The sequence below is a fragment of the Phyllostomus hastatus genome, unplaced genomic scaffold (assembly GCF_019186645.2).
Source record: "Phyllostomus hastatus isolate PE091 unplaced genomic scaffold, TTU_PhHast_1.1 phas_contig_118, whole genome shotgun sequence".
In the NCBI taxonomy this organism is placed as follows: Eukaryota; Metazoa; Chordata; class Mammalia; order Chiroptera; family Phyllostomidae; genus Phyllostomus; species Phyllostomus hastatus.
In genome coordinates, this window is record NW_025333543.1 from 395,277 (window position 1) to 417,025 (window position 21,749).

General features: G+C 36.7%; 1 protein-coding gene across 1 annotated transcript in view; it reads left to right on the forward strand.

Moving 5' to 3' along the window:
* Positions 1–21,749, forward strand: part of IQUB (IQ motif and ubiquitin domain containing) — an 83,050-nt gene that overhangs the window by 44,951 nt on the left and 16,350 nt on the right. The window contains exons 8-10 of the mRNA XM_045847846.1: positions 6,558–6,733; positions 13,679–13,849; positions 18,711–18,887. Of these exons, the coding sequence (XP_045703802.1) occupies positions 6,558–6,733; positions 13,679–13,849; positions 18,711–18,887 (524 nt within the window). The remainder of the gene's footprint in view (positions 1–6,557; positions 6,734–13,678; positions 13,850–18,710; positions 18,888–21,749) is intronic.

A 21,749-nucleotide genomic window follows, 5' to 3' on the forward strand; every position in this document is an offset into this window, starting at 1 on the left:
CAGCCAGCAAAATTAATGAATGTACCTCACGTGCAGATTTGAGTGGCTTTAGGAATGCAGCAGAGTGTAACAGTTAAGCTTGCTCCCCAGACTTGTACATCTGCCTCTTCTTTCTCCTAATTGTTAACCTGTGCAAATACTTTGTTTTACTTTAAATTTTACTTCTATTTCCATTTGCTCTGTCAAATGAAAACAAACGTTATTTCCAAGTTTAGCAGTTTAACAGAGAGCAGTGTTGGCAAAGTGTCTGTGAAAGATTGTACTGATAATTATACAACTATACAGCAGAGTTTTATAGAATAGAGTTCCATTACAGCAGAACTCTATTCAAATAATAATCCAAATTCATATGTGAATAAACCAAAGGATACCATTGTTATTCTGTTTGATTAAGAGGTAACTATGCAAAATAATAGGAAATATGCTAAATGAGGTCCTACCTTTACTACTTACTAGTAGTATTAACTTATACAAGTTACTTATTTTTAAAAAAATATATTTTATTGATTGTGCTACGACAGTTGTCCCATTTTTTCTCCCTTTTATTCCCCTCCACCCTGCACCCACCTCCTACCATCATTCCCCTGCTTTAGTTCATGTCCATGGGTCATACATATAAGTTCTTTCACTTCTCCATTTCCTATACTATTCTTAACCTCCCCCTGTCTATTTTGTACCTACCAGTTATGCTTCTTATTCCCTGTATTTTTTGCCCTGTTCCCCCCATCCGCTCCCCACTGATAATCCTCCATATGTTCTCCATTTCTGTGATTCTGTTCCTGTCCTAGTTGTTTGCCTAATTTGTTTTTGTTTTTGTTTTTATTTTTAGGTTCAGTTGTTGATAGCTGTGAGTTTGTTGTTGTTTTACTGTTCATATATTTTATCATCTTTATTCTTAGATAAGTCTTTTTAACATTTCATATAATAAAGACTTGGTAATGATAAACTCCTTCAATTTGACCTTATCTGGGAAGCTCTTTATCTGCCCTTCCATTCTAAATGATAGCTTTGCTGGACAGAGTAATCTTGGATGTAGGTCCTTGCCTTTCATTACTTGGAATACTTCTTTCCAGCCCCTTCTTGTTTGCAAGGTTTCTTTTGAGAAATCAGCTGATGGTCTTATGGGAATTCCTTTGTAAGTAATTGTGTCCTTTTCTCCTGTGGCTTTTAAGATACTCTTCTTATCTTTTATCTTGAGTAACATAATTATGATGTGCCTTGGTGTGTGCTTCTTCTTTGGGACTCTCTGAACTTCCTGGAAGACTATTTCCTTTGCCAGCTTGGGGGATTTTTTCATTATTTTTCAAGTAAGTTTTCAGTTTTTTTTTTCCTCCTTTTCTCCTTTTGACACCCCTATGATTCAGATGTTGGAAAGTTTAAAGTTGTCCCAGAGGTTCTTAAGCCTCTCCTCATTTTTTTGAATTCTTGTTTCTTTATTCTCTTCTGGTTGAATGTTTATTTCTTCCTTCTGTGCCAAATTGTTGATTTGAGTCCTGGTTTCCTTCTGTTCACTGTTGATTCCCTTTGTATTTTCCTTCATTTCACTTTTCATAGTCTTCACTTCTTCTACTTTACAACCATAGTCATCCTGTGAGCATCCTAATAATTACCAGTGTTTTGAACTGTGCATCTAATAGGTTGGCTTTCTCTTCATTGCTTAGTTCTGTTTTTGGAGCTTTGACCTGTTTTTTCATTTGGGCCATTTTTTTTTTTTTTTTGTCTCAGCTGGCCTGCTACATAGTAAGGGGTGGAGCCTTAGGTATTCGCCAGGGTGGGGCAACCCACGTTGCTTTTTGTGGTGCTGTGTGTAGGGAAGGGGTCAGAGAGGGAACAATGGAGCTTGCTCAGCTCTCAGCTGGCTTTCAGTTACTCCCCCTGCTACCCACAAGCAAATTGTCCCTTTTGGTGCTCATTTCCAGGTGGCAGGTTTGTGTACATTCTAGGACCCTGTGGGTCTCTCCTATGAGCTCTCCTGTGAGACTGGGAGTTTTTCCTGACACCACAATTCCCACAGGTTTATACATCCAGATATTGTGAAGCTTTATTTCCCTGCACTGGAACCCTGGGTTGTATGGTGTGTCTCATTCCCCAGTTGTTCCTCCCTGTTTATCCTCATGCATGTGGGACCACCTGGTCCTCCAGCTGCCAACTTGCCACACGTGCATCCTCTCGGCCTCAGCTGCCCATCTTTGCTCCTCCTACTGGTCTAAATGAATGCTTCTTCTTTAACTTCTTGGTTGTCGTACTTCCATACAGTTCAATTTTCTGGCAGTTCAGGATATTTTTGGTTTTTAACTTTGTGGTTGTCCTTCTTTTGTCTATGCAAGTAGGTAAAGTGTATCTACCTATGCCTCCATCTTGGCTGGAAGTCAAAGTTACTTATTTTTTCTAAGCCTCAGTTTCTCCATCTATAAAAGAATTTAATAATTTCTGACATATCAACTTCAGAAGGCTATGTAAAGGGAAAAATATAAAATATTACATTCATGAAAGCACTTTAAAAAGTACAAAGATCTATGCATGTCTTAGTTACTGTTATATGGTAAATGATTTTATACAGATTTTTCATATTAAAGTAGAACAAATGTATTTTTTTATTTCTACACATGATTTATATGGAAAATAAAAGTGAAATTTCTTATATAAAACACATTTCTCAGTTTTCTTCTAGCCCTACAATTCTAAATTTATACTCTCAGATTAATACTTTTTAAGTCTGTTTTGTTGTAATTTATACCAGTCTTCTGTTTAATAGTACAGGTTCAGTCCATGTTCTTAACTTCAGTATTTCAAGCTGCTGCCCTCTTGTGGTGGAGAGTGTCAATTGCATAGTTTGAATTACATTGCCTAATAGGAATTTTAACATTTCCTTCAAATAGTCTGTCCCTTGGTTATTAAGTGAAATGATATCAACTTAACAAATGGATTTAACTGCATAAGTTAATATAATGAGTCAGATACAAGACTATATCCATGCAAACATGTTTGATTTTTATGTCTTTTAAAATTTTATTCATTTGTTCATTCATTCATTCATTCACTTATCCATTGATCTGAATTGTCACTTTTATCTCAGACTCAGCATAGGGGTCAACATCTTTGAGAAACCTCTCCCAGCAGCATGGATACAGCTCGGAGTCAATTTTCCTTGCCCTATTATTCTCTGCACACACTACTCTCTTAATTGTTCACCTTTTTACCTTTGGCATCTGATAGGGCCTTGCTCAGTATGTCTAGTAAATGTGTTGAACTGAATCTTCTAAACATTTTCTTTGTTTTGACTTGAGTTATCCATGTTTTCTGACTGTAATTATTATCTCTTGAGGTTAAGGTACCTAGACTTTTAGCTTCTGGAGACTCTGTGGGCCCAGTTCACTGATATCTGGCCCTGGGATTCTGAATCTTTCTTGGTTCTTGATGTTCAGGCTTCTAGTCTGTGATGAGAAATTTCCTTATTTATTGGGGTTTGTGTTTGTTTGTTTGTTTGTTTAGTGATGAGAATTTGAAAAAGAAGATGCATATGAGCTGGCAGTGGTAGAAAAGATGTTGTACTGTTATTTTTTAATTTTCAAATTGTAATTAGATCTCAGAAATTTTAAAATGTGTATGGACTTTAAATACTAGTCTTGTACTTCCACTTTGTGATTGAACTTCAGACCCTGGAGATTAGGTCATTTGTCAAAGAAGATAAGGAAATAAATGTAATTTTTCAAATGAACCAATTTATTTAATGTCATTTTCTTTAAAAAATATTGAGAGTTAATTGGCATTTGTTATGGGCTGAATTTTGTTCCCCTAAAATTCGTATGTTGATGTCCTAATTTCCAGTGTATCAGAATGACTGTATGTGGAGATGGGGCCTTTAAAGAGATCATTAAGAATGAGTTAGGTACTCTGAGTGGAACGTAAGCCAATTTGATTCGTGTTCTTATAAAAAGAAGAGATTAGGAAACAGCCATGCACAGAAAGAAGATCATATGAATACACCAAAGAAGACGGCCATCCACAAGCCTTGGAGAGAGGCCCTCAGAAGAAACTAACTCTGCCATCATATTGATCTTGAACTTCTATCCTCCAAAACTGTGAGGAAATAAATTTATTTTTTTAAGTCACCCATCCCATGGTACTTTATTATAGCTGCCCCAGAAAACTAATATATCATTACATTTTTAAAAATCACCCCTAGGGAATTTATTTTATGAAAGGGGGGCAGAATCTCTCTTGTTTCCCTCAATGTCCTCTATGTATAGTTCTGGAAATGGTCAAATGAGATGTCAAATTTATTTCATCTCACTGCTCCTGATTCCTGTGTTTTTCTATTTCTTATCAGTAGCTGGAACATGGTCTATTTCTGATGCCATGTTCCATCCTTCATTACAGACTTACAGGGAGGTTGTTCATCTGATGGAGAATATCTTGCTCTTTTAGGTTGGCAGAATACCTTAAACAATACCCTACTGGCCTAAGTGTATTGCTGGGCTGAAAGGTTTCTAATGTAAAACTGGGAAGTAAAATAGGCTTACTAGTATCATTTAATTGTTTTCTGCTTTCTGGGAATATCCATATAATGAAATAAATATTTTCAGTTATTCCACAAGCAAACATTTTTTTCTCTTCATTTGTATACTACCTTTTGGTATATGGAATTTATTCAATTTTTTAAAGTTCCTTTTGGTTGCTACTCTTAAATGATAAACTCATCAATTATGGATTTCCTGCACTTGTATAACATTATTTAGCTCTTTTACAAATCCTCTTTTAGGACAAACCAGGGCATACAGTGTTTAAATAATGTATTCCCAGTGAGGAACAGAGTAGATCCTTATAAGGAACATGACTAGCAAGTTCTTACCTGATCAGGGTGATTTCAAATTGAAGTTTAAGAGGAAGAAGAGATGGTCTGGTAACACTGTAAAACAGGATGTCATGAAAAGCAGTGGTTAGCAGAAATAACACTACGGCTTCAGATATATACTTTCCAATTTAAAGACTGGTGTTAAAGTAACCTGTCATTTTAATAGCAGAAAAATATAATTTCTAATTATATAAATGGTATATAAATGTAATTTATATATTCTGCACTATCCCTGTAATATGCTGGAAAACTTAATCATGTCTGGAATATAACATAGGAAGAGTACATTTTACTTGATTGAATCATATCTAATGGAAGGTAAGTGGAAGTAATCTCATATGTCAAGAAAAGATGTACCCAAAGGAAGTCTTTAAGCCTAATGGTGAAAAGAAAATGCCAGGCTTTTGGGTAAAGAGAAATGGAAAGAGAAGCAGACATTCTGTTCTTGTGGAAGGTTTTACAGTCTACCCAGCTCGGGAGAAGCAAGGACACGGGTTAGTTCCTTCAGTAAAGCATATGTCTTTCTCACACCAGACCTTAAAGAGTGCCTTTCACATGGTAATATCTCAAAAATGGTAACTGGGTATTGTGAACTGGCAAAGAAGTGATAGAATTTTGGCATGTATAATAACTAGATAAGTGAGCCAGGTTTTTTTTTTTTTAAAGTTCAGAAAAAAATAGACTTGATTCTATGGCCACAATACAGTTAATGAGTGCTTGAAACTTCATCATTCTGACAATGTAATTATAAATTATCTTTATGTGAGAGGACAGAATCAGATGGCTAATTAAGTAAAGGTGGCTCTCCAGAGTAAACCAACAAATCAGTGTGCATTGAAAAGGACTGTACAAAAGAAAAGATGACATACTTTTGAGAGGCAGAGAGCAGTCAAGGCCATGGACCATGGAGTCACACAGCCAGAGTGTTAGTCCTGGCTCCACCTGGACAGGTTACACAGGTTCTCTTTTCCTGTCTCCTTTTTTATAAAATGTGGAATAATAGCAGCACCCATTCACTGGTTTTTCAGGAGAGTAAATGCGTTCATATATGCAAGAAGCAATTGAGACAGAGCCTGGCACATAGTAAGCAGCTGCCATTTTTATGGTCTCATTTAATTAGAAAGAGGGGACTAGGAATTGTGAGGAAACAGGAAATGAAGTAAACAGTACAGTTAAAAAACAGATTTTTTTTTTCAGTGCAGCCATAAGAATAGAAAGGACATTAAGGCAATGTCTATCTATAGCTTGAAGCCGTACAGGTTCCTGTATGGATTAAGAGAGAAGAGAATGAGACTGTAAAAAAAAGGCTGATTTTTGGGGCTAGACCACGTTCTGATGTGTTCAGACGTGAGGGTATCTTGGATGAGGCTGGAGTTATGTAAACCTGCCCGGATGGAGGACACACCTGCCGCCTTTGGGGAGAAATCCATGAGCATGCTTCCCTAGAGGCATAAATTGACATTATCTGTATTGCTGTCCTTTGGCTTCTGTTTGTTTGACCACTTTTATTGTTTAGTCTCTCAGCTTCTGTTTCACCTCATTTTTTCATATATCAGATGCACACTGTGAATGATTCTATTCATATATAATTTTATTTAAATTGATACAAAAATAAAACACTGCTTGTCAGGATGTGATGGAAAAAAATACTCTGCAAAGATGTGGGATTTTAAAACTCGAGTCTTTCATGTTATTCCTGTAGTCTGGCGACAAGAAGAAGTGGCACGAATTAACCAATCTCTTACTGGAGCAGAAAGGAAAACTGCTTTGTGTGAACTTCTGGAAAAAGAGAGCCAAATTATTGCTTCCATTGGGAGACATAGATACATTGCTTCTATAGCAAACCAGGAGGCAATGATACAAGCTTTTTTGAATAAGGTTAGTGAAGTACCAATTATTTAACTATCAATGTAGCCTTACTTTAAAAATGCAAAGTAACTAAAAGATTTACATTTTAAGAATTTGCATGAATTTTGTTTAGCATTTTGGTAACATATTTAAAAAAATTCTTCCTGTATTTTTTTCTTTTTTGTGATACACCTTTAGATTTTAACTGCAGCATAAAATAACGATTGACAAGTAACATGAAATTAACAGGTTCATTCTTAGCTAAAGGGACCAATGAAGGAAGAAAATGTAGATAATGTCCTTGTAACTGTTCATTTAGGTTTAGTCTGGCTATAGAAATTAGGTGAATTGCACACCCTGATAAAATGGAATATTAAATTCACAAAATGTCTTGTCTGGGGTGCCACTGTAGTGAGCAACGTCGGGAAAATAGCTATCGATTAGTGTTTTTTCTCTTGCTCACCAGGTCATTAACTGATTGGAAATTTCTGACCAAAAGGATATATGGTTATTGAAAACATGTAATTAAGGGAAACACTAAAGTAATTACCCATTTGAGGTGAAACTGCCTGTTTGATATTAAATAGCCTGTTTCCATAGTGACCACTTTCCTTTTATAAACCTGATCTTTTCCAAACAATTGAAAGCCAACCAGCTACAAGAAGAAAAAGAATGGTGTTCCTCAAGATATTCGCCTGTAGGGGTTCTAGTTGTAGGATTCTTGTTTGAGAGCATTTGTTTTTAAAGCCTACATATTTTTTTTTACTAGAAATGCCCTCCTGTTATCTTACCTGTACATCCTCTTGTTTGATCTCAGTTTTTCTTGTGGCTTGAACTACTACCTAAATCCTGGAATTCCCTACAGTTCCAGGCCGGACCTCTCTTAGAAGCTTCTGCAATCACATGTCCAAATGCCTGCTGTCATAGCTCTTTGGATGTCCTAAGAGTCCACCTCCAGTCAACCCTGAAGCCATATCATGTCACCATCCCTTCATCCCTCACCTCTAAACTTACCCTGTTCCATAGCTCACATAATTTATCTCTGATAACGTTTCGTCATCTACTCAGTCGCTTCAGGCAGAAAGCAGGGTGGTATTCTTGACACCCTAGGAGCCACCAACTTGTTTGTTCTATTACTTTAACAATCTCTTCAATTCTTTGCCTCTTCATTTCCAAACCCACTGCTACTGCCTGTGAGGAAGAAGTTCTGTCATGGTACTCTGATGCTTCACATGTAGCCACATAGACCTTGTAGGCAAAGACACGAACTGCAGCTAATCTGCGTCTTGTTGGAATGCCTTGTGGCCCTACTGGAACCTGCAAAGAGGGGAGGCTTCTGAGGATTTGCAATGGGCAGCTCCTCTCTCTTGCTCCCTTTCTCCCCTGGAAGGCTGTCATGAGAAAGGGCTTATCTTGTATGTGTGAGCTTGACATTGATTTAAATAAGTCTGGGTGTCCTCCTCACCTGGATTACTTTTATATCTCCAAATTAGGCTCTTGGTCTCCAGTCTCACTTCTCAATTCCCTCCTCCATACTGCTGCCACTGCCACAGTGACCTCATTAAATACCACCTGCCCCTGCCCCTCCTCACTGCCCTCATGGAACAAGCATTTTCATAATTGGTTCTCAGAACACCTGCCCCACCCCACTGTTGTCTCCTTGCACACTACGGCTACACTGCTGCAGCCGTGCTCCCTTCCTACTTGTACATCCTCGGAAAGATCATGTGCTCTTGATGCTTTTACATCTGGTCTTACCTCTACTTGGAACACCCTTTCCTTTCTGCCTCAGTAGCCAGTTACTCACCCTTCAAACAAGCTTAGTCACCCTTTGTTCCAGAAAGGATCCACTTATCCTCCTACTTTAGCCTGCACTATATGCTTTCAAGAGACTATCTCACTTCTCTCTTAGTACATCATACTCAGTTTTTATTATATCTATTTAGATGTCTGAATCCTTCCTAGATTCTGAGCTTCTGAAGGCAAGAGCTATTATTATCTCTGTACCCTTGTATCTCAGCACAGAGCTTATCACAGGGTATATATAAATTCTTGTGAAAGAAGGCGGGGAGGAAAAATGAGGGACAGAAATTTTGTTATATAATTTCATATTTCAGATATTATCAAGAAGTTACACAATGTAGATACTGTCATTTCAAATTCTTGAATATCTTCATTTGAGAAAAGATGAGTCTACTGTATTGAAGCCATCATGTTCATATGTCTCCAGATTCATAGTTTAAACAAATTTACTCCTTTAGCAAGTTGTTTTATGTTGAAACCAATTTCATCACTGGGACCTGCATTCATTATGTGGCTGATAGTTAACCTTACCAAGGAGGACAGCATGGACCCGAGCAGGAGAGTGTTTGATGGTGCAGGAAGCCTCTGAGCTGCCAATGACAGGGAAGATGCGCTACACCTTCTATAGGATTTCCCACTCGTGCTGCCTCTGCTGCTTTGTTTCCTATAAACCATTTTAAATTCTGCTTGTAAATACTTTTACAATGTCTGTTATTCCTGTGCCTTTTTATCCTGCCCTCTATTCCTACTCCAGTACTAAACATTTTTGAATTATAAAGAGTCCAAAGTAGATTAAGTTCCAACATATAGAAGTGACTCTGGAGCCAATTGAAGACCATTACTCTTTCCTATGAATTATATCACTCTAACATAAGGTCCAACAGCAACAACAAAAAAGATGAGATCTGGAAAATTTGAACACAAAAATTACTATTAGGAAGGAAATTTTTTTTGTTTGTTTCTTATGAATAACTGATAAGTTGTTACAGTTGAGTCTGAGATCCTGAAGGATCCTCAGTGTAGGCAGAATGGTTTTCTGCCAGTAAAATGGAGGGGTTTTTTTAATCACTAGGAGAAAAAGAGAGTGAAAAGACATTTGGAAAGTAATGGAGTACAATGTGGCTTCTTGTGACTTCTTAAGTTATATTACTAAATAAATGAAATATTAAATGCAAGATGATATTTTTTTGGTAAGAGGAAAAGGGTTGCGAGAAATGACCAGGTCTTAATGTCCAGACTGATTCAGGGCTGCACACAAAGATGCAAGACCAGAAGAGTCAAGGAAGGGTGGAAAAGTTATGCAAAAGGACTTGTAGATATCAAGGGCCATGGGGTTTTTTTGTAGGTCATAGGTTTTAGAATTGTAGTTCTAAATCTACAGTCACCTCAGTTGATAAGCCAGTTAATCTCACCAATCCCCAGTCTAAGACTTAGAGGAAATGAACATTTTGGCTGATACAAGGGAATTTTGCCTCAGTTTTGACCAAAGTGTATAGGACAAGAAAAGCACAACCACAGAATGGAGCAGCTACACTCAAGGTCAATCCACAGCCCATTACACAACCTAGTTAGTGCAGTCTTCAGAAATATTGACTACTTGTGGTTTTGGGCCTGCTTTTAACCTGTTAGGGTAAATTATAAAGTTTTTGTTATTTGAATACAAAATCATTTTAATCATCTTTTTGTATATGATACCATAGTAAACATCATACAAAACAGTTGATAGATTTTATAGTAAGCTTTTTTTGCAACTCTTTGTACAATGTCTACTCTTCTTTCTGTCTGTCCACCTTATCACCTCAGCGCCCCAATGCCTAATATTGTCTCTGATATTCAGGCTCAGTGTTGAGTTCATAAAACTTGAAGTGATTTATTAACCTGCAGTTCTTTTGGTTGCTAAAGAAAAATATCTTTTAATGAATTCCTGAAGTTAGACAAGGTTAGAGTTTTTCAAATGTCAAAACTAACAACTGGAGCCATGATACAGTTTTAAGATCCACATTTTGCACCATAATTCATAGATATGGAAAGAGAACATTTTCTTTATTATACTTAACTTTGGAGAATAAAGTTCTATGTTGTGGTTTTGGTTGAATCTAAATAATATGTTAATTATTGAACTAATGTTTTATATCTTTTTATCCTGAACATAAAATTTCTCTGAATATTGAATAATACGATTTTAAATTAGTCCAGTCAAGGCTTTGAACCAGTCAATTATTCATTCTATACTAAACCTTCATTCTTCTTAAGAGAATTAATCCAAAGATTTTTTAAAGCATTAGTTCAATAATTTACACTCTTCACACAACAAACATTGACTTCCACTAGTTATCAAATGTTAAAAACTCAACAAGTTCACAGAGATGAAGAAATTCAAGTCAAGAAATCCGAACAAAAAATGATCAGCCAGTTTCTAATATATCTTGGTGCTTTTTACCCAACTGTATAAAGAGACCACTTGCGTTTTTGTAAGAGACTTCTCTAGACTCAAGGTCATTTATTTCTTTGCTTCTCTTTGATTTGCATACCACTTCTCATAATCACAAACTGATAAACTGCAACCTGTGTTAGCTGTGTCATTTGAATGTTTCTTCGCAGTACTCAGGTGGCCAACACCTGATGGGACAGAAAAATCAACAGACTCTTGTCTCTCTCTGAGCACCACACTACACAGGGGTGTCCTCTGTGGATGAACAAAACCCTTTTGCTATGGAAAAGAAAAGTTGATCAGTGCCCAGTAGCTTTGGGTGGGTCACGATTATTCTTAATTTGTGCCCTCAGGGACTTGAGTATTAATTTAGAAGGAAGAAAAGCCCTCCTTTCTCCGTGCAGCTGTTTCTTCTCTTCTGTGGAAGCCTGGGGCTCTCAAGATTTGTGTCATCTCTCCACCTTTCCTTCCCTGAAATACGTCTTCCTGCAGCTCTTCTGTGTCCCTCCTCCAGACCCTGTGCTGTCTCTGTGATGTTCCTGTTTTCTGAATCAATTTAAGAACAAGTTTGCTGTGCATCAAAGCATTCAAAGAGGAAATAGGAAAGAAAAATCAACAAAGTTGACATTTTCCTGCATCACAGTAAAAAAAAAATCTTAAGTCCTGAAATTAAAGAAGCCTAGATTTGGAGACCAAATTATCAGTGGTAGAAATAAATCCTAGTATAAAAAAGCTTTGCCAATGGATTTTTAATACCTTCTCAGTGCTAACATTAAGGAACTTGAACTTCAAATCTAGGGTTCTTTGTATCACTCAGTTTTCTTTCCTCTGGCTAACTCCCAGTTTTTCTTCAGGTTTCACCTTAGATACTATTTTTTTCACCAGTTAAATGCTTCATAGCAACCTGTAGTTACCTATTTACCTGCAATCAGCAAGCATAATTACCATTCTTTGTTACTTATTTTCTTATCTTTACATCCCATTAGATCTGAAAGCTCTTGAAATCAGGATAGTATTTTATGTAGTAGGTACCTAATGGTACATTTAATAGAGCCAAGTCTGAGGAAAACTGCATGCAAAATTAGACTTTTGAATATTGTAGTACAAACTTAGCTTAAGATTGCTGTTCCTTAAAACTTTTAAAAAGAGCTTTGAAACAAGCATTAAATTTCAATAACATTCTGAGGCCCACCCCAAACATGGCTGTGGTCAATTTAAAACAATTTTTTTTATTTCTAAGTGATAATTATTAAATGATAAAACACTATTATTGAGCTATTTTTCTGTTTTATAATTCTTAATAAATTTTAATTCTGTCAGCCCAATAACATTACATTATTTAATATTAGATTTATGCTCTAAAATATGAATTAATTATAGGGCTTCTCACTTGCTAAATTAAAACTAGGACTAAGAATCTAAAGTTTCTGATTCACTTTGGCTTTCCTTAGAAAATGATACCAGTACTTTGAAAGCATATGAAATGTAGTTGCTTTTCAAGTTTACTTTGTAGTTCTCAGTATAGTTTGGCTAATATGAAATATAAAAAAATTCAAGGTAAATTGATGCCTAACTAAAAATTCCTCATAATATTGTCATTCCAAATACATCTTTACCTTACTTCTTTATTTGGCTAGTCTACAGTCTTGATGATTTGTCCCAATGCATGGTCTTCTACTTAAACTTTAAATGAAATCAAATCTAAGATTTAAATGGTTGTAAATATGGTGTGAATTGAACTACAGCTCTCCAAAGGAATTACCAGACAGCCTCCAATATTTGAACAGTTAATAATCATGATAACATAGCCTTGTTTGAAAGAAACTAGGCAGCTTTATACTATAAAGTAGGAGAGCAAACAGACTGTGAGTTTTCATGGGGAAGTTTCCTGGTGAATGCCCCTCACAGGAGGGAACAGAAGCAGTGGCAAGCACAGACTAATCATCGTCATCAGAGACTGTTGATGTCCCAAGTCTGCAGAGCACTTGTTCCACCTCCTGTCTCTGTCTCTGAATTCTTAACCTGGAAGTACTGAGAGGAGCTTCAGGGCAAGTGAACTCTATTTTTAACCCTCGGTTCAGGAGGTGGGCTAGTTGCGAGGTACCATGCCCGATTTGGAAATAGAAAGTGAGAATCTTAGCCATCTTCAGGGAGGCGGGGACCACAGCACTGCTAAGATAGCTAAATAAAGCTGTTTCCCTTTGGACATCTGCTGTGTGAAGAACTATGAACTTGTTATAGATTGATTAATCTAGGAAACAGAACTATAACTCACACAGTTCTTTATATCTTTAGGCTTAACACATTGAGGATCGTAACAATTACTCCACAAATGTTGTCTTCAATTGGCAAAGCATGATCAAGACACATTTCTACAACTCACTATAATTAAACCAAGCAGATAACTTTTAAAAGCATTCTAAATAGCATGCTTTTTCCCAAGAGGGTAATGAGTTATTTCATGTGCCCTTCAAGCCATTCAACATACTAACTAGTACAAATTAGCAAATTCTGAATCCTGTAAATGTGTCTATATTTTATATACTGAAGAACTCTCATATTTCGTTTTCCCTCAAATGCATTACTCTCCCATACTGTATAAATTTTTCAATTAATTTTCTTACATTTTAGTGATACTTTTATTTATAAAGCACATGATATTAAAGTAAAACTTTTATCAGAAGGAACAAAATTATTTTTTAGCCTTTAACTAACTGATAATTATAAACATTATTTTTAAGTGTTCAGCTCCAAAGAAATGGAGAAGATCAGACAGCAAAATAATTGAGATGGATACACAGTTCACTATCAGAGCCAGAGAGCTACAGAACATCTATAAATGCATTATTCTAAAAAATCTCTCTCAAGATGAGAGGCTGGATGTACTGTTAACACTTAAACATACTGTGAAGGTATGTTACCTTTCTCTTACTTTTGGGTTATCCATATCACTATCAATAAAAACTTATATACTAAAATAAGCAAGATGTTTGTATTAGGTGATTACAAAGATGATTAATAAATGTTTATGTACATTTTATTTTGTCAACTATATTATTGTTTTGGTATAATTTGGGGAGGATATGATTTATGCATTTATATATCTAAAAGTTCTCAAGGTATATATTATGACATAAATGTAAATATACACAATGAATATTCTGAATGTAAATATATTTTATATATGCAGTAAAACAAATATATGCAAATATATTACATGGGATTAATACTCAGTCAATAAAACAGCAACTACTATCTATATATTTTGACAAAAATTTTATTTTTAGCAACTTTAAGCAGCATCAGTGTAAGCATTTTTGTCTTTTTTTCCTCAATTATTGATTTTCTATGTTTTAGTCCTGCTTTTAATGAAAATGAAGCAGCTGTCACAGGTCAGGTTACCAAGAAATGCTGGGATTTTGTGTGCAGGAAGTTGGAGAGTGCTCTTAGGAGTAACTCTTATGAGGAAATAGAGAAAGCAGATTGTTTCTCTTTTTTGGAAAAAAGAAAAATTAAACTCTGGTGCAGTCTCAGCAATGATTTCAGCCAGCCTCACAAGGACCTCTGGGACTGCAGACTTCTCAGTTGTCCTGAGTTGAGGCGGGGGCTGGAGTTTCACTCCCACACTGCCCATTTACCAAATGTGCCCCCCCCCCCCCCAGGAAAGAAGTGTGACATTGTTTTGTTTCATTTTCACTTTAATCTTATATTTGTAACTTAAGTGACTTTTTTCTGAACAGTTTAAAAAAACTGAAACACTCTATTACCATGATTCCAGGTTGTGAACATATCGGTGCACTGACTACGCATCACCAAAACAAGCACTCATGTCAAAGCAGTCAGTGTTTAAGAGTCTAGCGAACAAAGCCCTCAGGGAAGCTCACATTTGCTGTCCAGCCTGCGCATGGTTGGAGTCCAGTGAACCTCCCTCTGAACAGTCCGGGTTGGGCTTGAGTGATCAGGGTTTTGGGAATGTGTTAGTTTCCTGGGTACCTTGAGGTCTAACCCTCTCTGCTGGTCTTTTCCATCAGTGTCCAAGAAGGGAAGGGGATAGAGGGGAGGTGACGCTTTATAATGCTATTTACTGCACTCATCCTTAAATGTGACTTTGAATGAGGCATCTGTCTTTACCAGAAAGCAGTTCTCAGAAAGGGACTCTGTTGAGAGTGTCAGTCATCAGTAAACCAGTAGTGGGGGGAGGGGGGGGCATGGCCATTGCAGGTGTGAGCACAGCATACACTGCACATACTGCTGTTTGGACCCACTGGCTTCATGTTTTAAGTTTTGGGAGCAGCTCCTCTGCATTGGGGTAGGCCCTTTTTTCCTGGAGAAAATTGTAAGAGCAAGGTGGATGAAGTACCTACAGCTCCTATTGTCATTGTCCTTAAGGCTGTGACATATACACTTGTCCCTTTCCTCTGCTACCTATTTTAGATTTTCCCACCCTCAAGTGGCACCTTTACTGATCTAGGTAGCCTACCTGTTGGGGTGACCCACACCTTGAGAGATCTAGACTATAGATTACAATGTTCTTTTCAGACTGGGGCTACTAGACTTCCATTTATTGTCAGAATTAGGCAAGGGTGTACCAAGAAATGCCCATAACCTGGGTGCCAAAAATATTCTTCCTTGTCCCTATTAGATAATAACAGCCCTACTGCCTTTGAAAGACCAAGGTTGGTCACCTTTACAGACATGTAGCACTTTCCTTGTCCCAGGTCATTTGGCCTAAGGAACCCAGGCATTAGATGTAGTTTAACGTTTAATAGGACTCTTGCTGTGTCCACTGCTAGAAGCATTTTCCCTCCAGGAATTAAGACTTCTAACTTTCAAGAGTGCAGAGTTGCAGGAACAGAAAGCAAAAATTCCCCAAGTAGTAAGTGGAGCCAATTATACTTCCTCCCTCTTGGTTTACAGGGTAGAGCAATTTCAGGGGCTTCTACTTAGTCTTCCCTATCACATTAGCTCCAGAAGTCAAGAGAAAGGGTGGCCTTGGCAACTACCAAGCATTCCACTCCAATGATCTATTTAAGGATTAGGGAAATGAACACTGGGTGGGTCTCTGAACCCAGTGGACCCTTTGTGACCTGGACGTGGTAAGGATTCCTTTTATTTATTGATTGATTGATTTAGTTGTTGTTGGTGGTGGTGCTTTTTTTAAAGATTTTATTTATTTATTTATTTATTTTTAAAGAGGGAAGGGAAGGAGAGAGAGAGAGAGAAAAAGAGAGAGAGAGAGAGAAACATCAGTGTGTGGTTGCTGGGGGTCATGGCCTGCAACCCAGGCATGTACCCTGACTGGGAATCAAACCTGCAACACTTTGGTTCTCAGTCAGCGCTCAATCCACTGAGCTATGCCAGCCAGGGTATTTAGTTGTTTTTATTCCCACATACCTTCATTCAGGGTGCTGGGCCTTTATTCCCCCACACTGATTAGTCATTTCTTTCAGGGTATTCTAGGAAAGAAAGCATGACCTTGAATGAGGAAGTTCTTTTAAATTGATGGCAGCTACTTATCAGCCAGTAGGGCTTTCTTTAGCTGAAGGCAATCTGGAGAGAGGCTCAGCTGAGAGTTGCCAGCCGCCAGCTCTATCAGCAGCTGGGAGACTGAGTGCTTTGGTTCTGCAGTGGGGGTAATCCAGATAGCACATCATAGCATTCACTATAATGAATGTCTTCTGTATCCCTAATTAAAGGAGGAAAATCCAAGTATCATTAGGACCACTGGTATAGCTCTGATATCTTATAGCTCAAATTGAAGGCAATATTGGACATATGTTATTGTCAATATAGGTAAGTTAAGTGGGCAATTCAGCTAAAAATATTTGGCTTCTAAAAAATATTTTGAGTTCACTAAATTTAGACACTTGCCAGATGCCACTTTCAGTTTATGGCATAAAGATATAAGTTGTCTCTGAATTATTGTCTGTGATAACTGTTATCAAGTTTGCACATAGGCAGTAGATTGGGTAACTGCATGGTGCATCTATTTTGGTCATCAGTAGGAGCCACATTGCTAGAGCATATAGATACAGCTATCCAAATGATAATCAGCAGCTCACTGTAAATAACAACTGAAAAATTGTCAGTCATATATAGATCTATCTATGAGAATCTTATGATTACAATCTGGGAATTTCATGAGTGTAACTCTTAGATACCTCATGTGGGTTCTTTGCTTCATAATTGCATAGAACTCTCATTCTCTTAAGAAACAAGAGCAAAACACATGAAGTTTTAAGAAGTAAATGAGTACAATGGTTCTTGTTGGGAGACAAGCCACCATAGGTCTCTTGCATTTCTGCCCATCTTGAGAGCAGAGACATTGAGTGCCTTTGTCCTGGACTACCCTTCCAAATATGTTTGTGTAGTGACTAGTGTTGGAATATGGAGATGGTTAGGAAGTGAGGGAGAACAGAAGATCCAGAGATGGAACATAAGCATGATATCTATAGAGAGCAGTAAAAAGACCACTTGGAAAAAAGAGAGTGCAGGCAGGGAATGTGGTAGGAATATTCTGATCTGACATAATCATGACCATTATCTGGTTATTTAAAAGGCCAAAGGTGGCTCATAAAAGATAAATTGTGCATCTCCTAAACAGTATATTTAAGCAGTTAATCCACATGTATTCACTTATGGCTGTGCAACCTTAAATAAGTAATTTAATATTTCTGAAAATCAGTTTCAATTAATTTATAAAATTAGTTGCTTTGAGGATATAAATATGTGTGCATACATATGCAATATCAAATAAAAATATCTATATGTCTCAGTGCTTACAAATAGGGAGCCCTTAATAAATAACAGGTATTATTTTGATGACAATTACTAATAAAGACCAGTGAATTTTAAACCTGAGTACACATTCAAATTATCTGGAGTGCTTAAAAAAGAGAGAGTCAAAGAGAATGACAGACAGACAAACCCACACACATACAGATAAATTATGAGAATAAATGATTAGGAATAGTATCTAGGCCCCACTTCAGAGCAGTTAGATTAGATGCTCAAGTGTGAGAGTGATGCTAAAATCTCCCCAGGTGCTTCTAATGTGCCTTCAGGGTCAAGGACCATTGATGCAGACTCATGTATTAGCTATGCCAAATATATGTTAAGAAGTACAGAAGAGTATTATTTTATTGTTACTGACTTTACCTTTTGACTCATTCACACTATGTTTCTCATGGTCCTCTATCGGGCACTGGAACAATTTACTTCTATTTGACTACTTATAAATCCTTCTACCTTAATCACTTAACTCTTACCTGGGTGTTCTAACTCAAACACACTCATTTCCATTACTTTATTAAAATTATTGTGAATTATAGTAACATACAGATAATTTGCATGATTTTGTGCCTTCATTCTTCTGCTTGACATTACTTTGTAAGATTGAAACTGTTATTGAAACTGTAGTTCATTTATTTCCTTACATTAGATAATATTCTGGTATATGAATAAGCTATCACTTATTTATGTTACCAATTTATTTATGGCTATTTGGTTGTTTCTAATTTGGGGCTACTGTGAACAATGACTCAAACTGCATGTTTCTCTAAGCACATAAGAGTAGAATTTCTGGGTTATAGATTATGCATATATTAAACTCTACTAGATACTGTCATTTTTTTCCAAATTAGTTGTGGCAATTTATACTTCTATCAGTGATGTTTCATTTCTTCTAGGCTCAAGTTTCATTTCTTTGTGCGGTAATTTCAAAAACGGACTGACTTTTAGAATTCTATACTGAATATTTTGTGTCTTATATAGGAACATGAATGTAAACTGACCCAGGAAATTCTAGAATTGATTGACAGAGAGGTTGACCTTATGATGAGAGGCGTCAAACAAGAAAACCTTGAGGGACTCAGAAAAAGAATTGCAACTCTGTTTTTTCATTACATCAAAACTCCTCTGTTTAATCCAGAAGTTTCAAGACACCTTAAGGTACTCTATTTTTTCCCTATATTTCTTTCTCAAAATTTTAATATGTGCTATTATAAATAGAAGTATATTCAAATTTTGCTTTAACATTTCACTCGGGGTCCATGAGGAAGCCCATCTTATTGTGAAGTTTCTTTTGAGTGATTATTTTTTATGTTGATGTATTAAACTTATTTATTTAACTTCTTCTGAGTCTGCATTTCCAACCTTCAGTTCTTTTGTAATCTCTGAACCCAGTTTCCACTTGACTAATGCTCTATGTTGAATGTATTGTGATCTCTCACACCTTCATGCTTTTGCATGTATTGGTGCTTTCCCCTGGAATGCTGTCCCCACCCTTCATCCAGCCAACTCCTGTTCATTTTCTAAGACCTGATTCACATAGCCTCTCCTTCATGAGGCCTCAGAGATCCTGGATCTCTGAGATTCTACATGCTCTTGTTTGTGTCCCCTTAGAATACTTATCACATAGTTTTAATCATTACTACACAAATCCATGTAGCTATCCTGAGAGAAATTCAAATGTAACACATATTTGAATTAAACTATCTTTTTAAACTCTACCATGTTTAGACTTCAATAGGGATTTTGCTCTCTGTCCTTATTGTGTTTTTTTAATTGTTGTTTTATTACAGTTGTACCAATTTTCCCTTGTTACTCTTTCCTGCCCTGCCCCCCCACTCAATTCCCACCCTGTTGTCCACATTCATGGGTCATTTATACTGGTTCTTTAACTAGACCCTTCCCCTTCTTTCCTCCCTTGTACCCCTCCTCCCACATCTCTGGTCCCTGTCAGTTTGTTCCTTGTTTCCATGCCTCTGGTTCTGTTTTGCTCATTTCTTTGCTTTGTTCATTAAGTTCCATTTACAGGTTATATCACAGGGTATTTGTCTTTCGCCACCTGGCTTATTTACTTAACATAATGCTCTCCATTTCCACACATGCTGTCACGAAAGGTAGGAGTTCTTTCTTTCTGCTTCATAGTATTCCCTTGTGTAAATATACCACAGTTTTTGATCTACACATTTACTTATGGGCACTTAGGCTGTTTCCAGCACTTGGCTATTGTAAATAACACTGCTATGAACATAGGGGTGCATCAGTTCTTTTGAATTGGTGTTTCAGGATCTTAGGGTATAATCCCAGAAGTGGAATCACTGGGTCAAAAGGCAGGTCCATTTTTAGTTTTATGAGGAAATTCTACACTGTATTCCACAGTGGCTGCACCAGTCTGTATTCTCACCAACAGTGCACTAGGATTCCCTTTTTTCTACATCCTCACAGGCACTTGTTGTTTGTTGATTTGTTAATAATGGCCATTCTGACTGGTGTGAACTGGTATCTCATTATGGTTTTAATTTGCATCTCTCGGATGGCTGGTGATATTGAGCATTTTTTCATGGGTCTATCAGCCCTTTGTATGTCTTACTTGGAGAAGTGCCTATTCAGGTCCTTTGCCCATTTTTTAATTGGATTGTTTTGTCTTCCTGGTGTGGAGTTGTGTGAGTTCTTTATATATTTTGGAGATCAATCCCTTGTCTGAGATACTGTTGGCAAAAGTTTCCTCATACAGTTGGCTACCATTTCATTTTGATGATGTTTTCTTTAGCCATGCAGAAGCTTTTTAATTTGATGTAGTCCCATTTGTTTACTCTTTCATTTATTTCCCTTGCCCCAGCAGTCATATTGGTGAAAATATTGCTGTGTGGGATATCTGAAAGTTTCCTGCCTATATTCTCCTCTAGGACTTTTATGGTGTCACAGCTTATGTTTAAGTCTTTTATCCATCTTGAGTTTATTCTGGTGTGTGGTGTAAATTGGTGGCCTAGTTTCATTTTTTTGCATGTAGCTGTCCAGCTCTCCCAATACCATTTGTTGAAGAGGTTTTTTTACTTCATTTTATGCTTCTACCTCCTTTGTCAAGTATTAATTGACCATAAAGACATGGGTTTATTTCTGGGCTCTCTATTCTGTTCCATTGGTCTATGTGTCTGTTCTAATGCCAGTACCCGACTGTTTTGATTACAGTGATCTTGTAGTATAGTTTGATATCAGGTATTGTGATCCCACCTACTTTGTTCTTATTTCTCAAAACTGCTGAAGCTATTGGGGTCATTTTTAGTTCCATATAAATTTTTGCAATATTTGTTCTAACTCTGTGAAATATGTCATTGGTATTTAGGGATTGCATTGAATTTATGGATTGCTTTGGATAGTATGGGCATTTTAATGATGTTGATTCTTCCAACCCATGAACATGGTATATACTTCTTTTTGTTTGTGTCTTCCTTGATTTCTTTCATCAGTGTTCTGTGGTTTTCTGAGTGCAGGACTTTTACCTCCTTGGCTAAGTTTAGGTACTTTATTTTTCTTGTTGCTATAGTAAATGGATTTTTTTCTCCTAGTTTCTGATATTTCATTGTTGGTGTACAAAAATGCTGTCAGTTTCTGAGTATTGAGTTAGTATCCTGCTCTTTTGCCAAATTCTCTTACCATGTATAACACAAACCCACGTATTTGACCCAGACTTGCAGGAAAAAAAAATCTTTCATTTTAATTTTTAAATTTAATTAATTATTTATTTATATTTAGATACTTGTTTTCTGTATTAAAAATAATTTTAGCATTTATTTGTAAATATATTATGGTACAAGAAATTTTATGTAACAAATAATTATAAAAGACAAGAACAGATGCAAGGTATTTAAGGTACTACCCATATATAATGCACATCCTTATTTTTCCCTCAAAAATTTGGGCAAAAAAGTGCACATTACAGGAAAATATGGTATTAGGTTGAGTAGCTTTTTGGTGGAATCTATAGGGTTTTCTGTGTATACTAGTATGTCATCTACAAATAATGAC